This window comes from Piliocolobus tephrosceles, chromosome X, assembly GCF_002776525.5.
Source record: "Piliocolobus tephrosceles isolate RC106 chromosome X, ASM277652v3, whole genome shotgun sequence".
NCBI classification, from domain to species: Eukaryota; Metazoa; Chordata; class Mammalia; order Primates; family Cercopithecidae; genus Piliocolobus; species Piliocolobus tephrosceles.
The window spans coordinates 1,325,937-1,330,652 of NC_045455.1; the positions used below are offsets into that span (position 1 = coordinate 1,325,937).

The 4,716-nt window shown below is 56.8% G+C and overlaps 1 protein-coding gene across 10 annotated transcripts in view; it reads right to left on the reverse strand.

Annotated features, from left to right (window-relative positions):
• Positions 1 to 4,716, reverse strand: part of ATP11A (ATPase phospholipid transporting 11A) — a 185,964-nt gene that overhangs the window by 42,870 nt on the left and 138,378 nt on the right. For all 10 annotated transcript variants that reach the window (XM_031934963.1, XM_031934962.1, XM_031934961.1 and 7 more), the window contains exon 16: positions 3,909 to 3,982. In XM_031934963.1, coding sequence (XP_031790823.1) covers positions 3,909 to 3,982 — 74 coding nt within the window. The remainder of the gene's footprint in view (positions 1 to 3,908; positions 3,983 to 4,716) is intronic.

Below are 4,716 nucleotides of genomic sequence, written 5' to 3' on the forward strand. Positions count from 1 at the left end.
TGGAGGGGACGGAAGAGTGAGCAGGTGGGGGATCGTGGGGACAGGGGAGTGAGCAGGCTAAGGCTGAGAGCTGGAAACCAGAGGGCCCCTGCAGAACTGCACAGGTGTGACCACAGAGTCTTAGTTGCTTAGCACAGAAAAGCAGGGCTCGGGGGTTAAACCACCCAGCCGATGTCGGAGCCGTTTCCCGACTCCCACGGTTTCCAGCCAATGCTGTGGTGTCATCAGATACAGTTTAGAATAACCATGGTCCAGATGACATAATGATGCATTCTTGAACAGCAGCACATTTTTTTTACTAGAAAATTCATGCTTCATGGCTCACAACTCATGCCAAGAGCATGTGAATGGCTTAACTTTCCCACTGTCTCAGCTTGTGAATTCCGCTGGAAGACACAGGACACCTTCAGCCTGAAGAGTTGGTCAGGAACAGCCTTGGAATAAAAAAACCCAGAGGACAGAGCAAAAGTCAATCTACAATGAGCAATAGAAGATCGTGTTTTGCAGCTGCTTTGCAGAGCCGTGCACACGCAGGTGACGCAACTGAACACACAGGATCCTGTCCCCAGGGCAGCTGGGCTGTGTCGCAGGTGCAGCCGTGGTTGGTGGCTGTCCCCTCCAGGACCCAGAAGGACTTAGTGCCGTTTGGAGAAGAGAAAGGGCTACAGAACCTCAGTTTGAGCCCATGGTGGGGGGTCTCTCACTGTGTCTCACAGACGAGCTCAAGGACATGGAAAGCCAGGCATGACAGCAAATGTCCCCAAAATGGCTGGAAAACAGGGCATCAGGGAAGCCGCTCCCAGGGGAGCTCTAGGAGGGTGCACGGCTAGGACTCTCCTCCTTCTCTTTCGTCTTTTCTGCTTTCCTTTTTCATAGATGAATACGCTTCCGTACTCTCCCTTTCTTCTTCCAAGTCGGTGTTCCATGGACTGCGTGCATCTTACCTGGGGTGCAGTGAGCATCCGCAGGATCCCCCCAAAGAGAAAGACTTCACGTCTCCCTTTGAAAGGGAAAACTTGATGCAGCCGAGTAGCCTGTGACTTCCAAGTCCTCCCTCAAAATTCCACTGCGGAGAATCCCAGGAAAGCACATGACTGAGGTACAGACATCCGAAAACGGGAGGCCCCTGTTGGGGCTGCCCGGCCGCACAACAGTGAGATCCGGCTCCGACAGCCGCACCCCCACGCAGGGCTGAGCCCAGGAGGAAGCACGGGCTGTGAGCTGGCTGCAGGGTCTCCCCGCCCAGCACCCCCACGCGGGGCTGAGCCCAGGAGGAAGCACGGGCTGTGAGCTGGCTGCAGGGTCTCCCCGCCCAGCAGGCAGAACTCCAGTGCAATGAGGGTGCCTCTCCAGGGAGGATTCCCACTTACAGAACACCTTGCTTAATTACATACTCAAACTTCTCTTCAAAGTAACGGACGAGTGGCTGGCTTCAGACAGCAGGGCAGTCTCTCCTGCAAGCTCTCAGGTCCTCGGAGAGGCCCTAGGAGGTCCACAAGCGTCCGCGTGCGGATGGGGATGTTCTCATGGCACAAATGCCTCCAACCTGGATTCTCCCAGTGGTCCAGTGGCTCTTCAGCCTTTTGATGGTAACAGAAGTTATTTAGGAAGATTCTGTGACGTAGCCCACAACATGAGCCCTGAGGTCTTGGGCATCCAGGACGCAGCAAAGACCCTTTGTGAGTGTGCGGCACGGGTGGCTGAGCGCATGCAGGGGCGGCTCTGGAGTGAGCGCGTGGCAGGGGCGGCTCCACGGTGGCTGATGTTTGCCTTCTTGGGCACTGTGGTCAGCCCCGCAAGTCATGGGCAGCATGTTCCAGCCACGGCTCAACAGCTAGATTCGACTTCTACAGGGAAAACCGCGTGATGGGATGGACCAGGAACTTCCTGCCCAGGATGCGGTTAACCCAGGTAACTCCAAGTGGCTGAGACTCTCAGGACCGCGCCTCATCCGAGCCAGGGGGAAGGGCTCCGAAACACAGAGGTCTCACGCATCCGAACCTGTTCTCAGACCCCGTCCTGCTGTCCCCGGTCCAGCTGGCAGAAGGTCTTCACAGGAGTCCTGGCAACATTCACACACAGATGGTTCCTCGTCCTGTGACCATCAGTGGACGTCTCACTGTGGAGCCTGGATCCGTCCCACATTCGATGGCGTGTCTCAGAGGTGATGCAGTGGGACTGTGTCTAAGGAACCAGCGGAGGCAGGTGGCAGCCCCCCAGAGCAGCAACGGCACCCTCCTGGGGCTACTGCCCACCCCAGAGCCGCTATGACTCACAGGGCATCACTGAGAGCCACACCGACCCCCACAGCTCCTTCCGGGTCTTAGACAGTGAGGCACCACGGTCCTGATCAGAAGCGAGCCCGATGGCACTGATGAAGGCCCTGCTCCATCTACTCTGTGCTAAAATGAAACTCGGCATGTCTTAGGAAAATGCTGGCACGAAGCTCTCCAGCCTGGAGTCTGTCTGGTTCCAGGGAGTGGCTGTTTGGTTGTCTGCCAGGCATCTTTCCAAAGAGCTAAATGCAGCCTGGGATTGTCTGGTTTTAGGAAACAATGAAGAGTGAGATCCCACAGCTCTCAACAAAGCCCCGCTCCGCCGCTGGGCTCTCAAGGGCACAGGATTTGGGAGCACTCAGTGGAAGGTGGCGTGACGTGAGCGTGTTGCTGAGAAGAGCATCGGTTCTGCATTCGGGATGCGTGTGGACTGCTAGCGGCCGCGGACGGACGGACAGACAGCCCCACCACAGGGCAACGTCCCGCACGCGGCTGTGGGGCTGCGGGCCAGGAGAGGCTTCCTGAGCCGTCCGTGGAAAGGACAGATGGGTGAAAGGCCCTTCCTATGGGAAAGCACCGCAGGCAGCAGAGAATGAGGCCACTGCGGGGGGTGTGGGCAGTGCCCTCTGGGGACACGTAGGGACAGTCTAGCGATGAAGGTGGGTGAGAGCCTCAGAGGGGGCGCTGGGAGAGGCTGAGCACCGGCGGGCGTGAGCTCTTAGGAAGCGATGGCCATGCAAAGGGGTGGCTCCTGCAGACGGAGCCCATGGGCCCTGCCTGTCCAGGGCAAACAGCCAGGGGCGCCCGCCCCTTCGAGCCTGAGCACTGTGGGCGGGAGCCTGAGGGGCTGTGCTGTTGAGTGACCTGTGGCACGTGTCATGTCCCACGTGACCTGGTGAGAGTGGGGGGAGACGAGGTCGTCCGCCTGTACATGCAGGATGCAAAGTGCCTGGGAGAGTCCCTCACAGGGAGGCCAGGGGACCACAGACGTGTCCACCTGGACTGGAGAGGGAATTGTCCGGGACAGCGGCAGCCACAGGTCAGAGTGGGGGGACCAGGAGAGTGCCCACCCGTGCGGGTCACCAAAACATCACGGCGGCCACAGGGCCCTGACTGCGCCTCGCCACTTCTCATCCCAGCTTTCCGGAGCACAAACCCAGTGTGCTGTTCTCACAGACACACTGTTACAGCAACCGCCAATCAACAAAGCTCACTTTGCCATTTTGAACATTATTACAGATACATTTGCAAACCCACACTACCTTCTCCTTGAAAATGGTTATTTTATGTCATTTAGCTCTGCACGGAGAAAAGCGGGTGGGGGTAGGGATGGGCAGGGAACACTCACAAAGGCAGTTAAGCAATTTTCAACAGTGCAGTGGCCCCAGCTCGACACTAAAAGCTGGACAAAGCAGGAGTGCCGGGTGTTTAGCCCAGGACTCCCTCCTCAGCATTTCAGGAATGTTTCACTTTTTAAAAATAAAAAATTAGTATTTTGAGAGGATCTGTCTATACTCTTTTAAAAAAGAACAAATCATTCTTAAACCCTAAATCCTTAAAGGTCCTGTAGAATTTAGTCATCAGAATAAAACACAACCATGTACAACTTAATAAAAGAAAAAGAAATTTTACCTGTAGCGGATTTTACAATTACACTCATTCTCCTTCTAACTGAGTCAAAACTCAAAATTTCCAGCAATTCAAACCTGAAAGAGAAACGCAGAGGGTCACACCGTCCACGTGGGTCCTCACGCGATTCCATCTGGTAACTGCGAAGCTCTCCGCAGCAGAATGGCTGGGGCAACCCTGGCCCCTCCTCAGGGGACACACGAGGGCCGCTGGGTGAGGGCTGGCCTCGCACGGACGCCCTGAGAGGCCTGGATTTGAAGGACGCGGTAGGTGTACCAGTGAGGCAGAGTCTGGGCCCCGTGGCACCAGCTCCTCACCACGTCCCCACCCGACCCAGGGCATGGGCTCACATTCTGCCAAGCAGGCTACGTTCCCTATGCACCAACTCCCTCCCTAAACATTGCTGAACAGACTCAAAGTTGTGTCAGATCCTTGCCAATGAACCGGCGTTACCCTAAGAGATCAAAACCATGGAAAAAGCAAAGGACACTGGCGTTTTGCCTGGTGCCGTCCTGTTACCGGAAGACTCAGAAAACCTGTATGGCGTCTGGAGCATCGGAAGCGTTTGGGAGCCCCTGCTGCCACCCCTCAGTCTCCTCAGGGCCTTGGACTCAGCGGGAAGCTGAGGAGGGGCTCTGGCCACAGTGCCAGCCCAGTTCGGAGCCAGGGGTTCCTCGGCAGAGCCCTGATCTAGTCCACGATTTCACCGCCTCCACGGCTGCAAACCCGGAGCCTCAACAGCAGTGACTTGTGGCCCCCAGGAAGCCCAGGGCGCTGTGGGGAGGGCACAGCCGGTGCCAGCGGAGGGCCC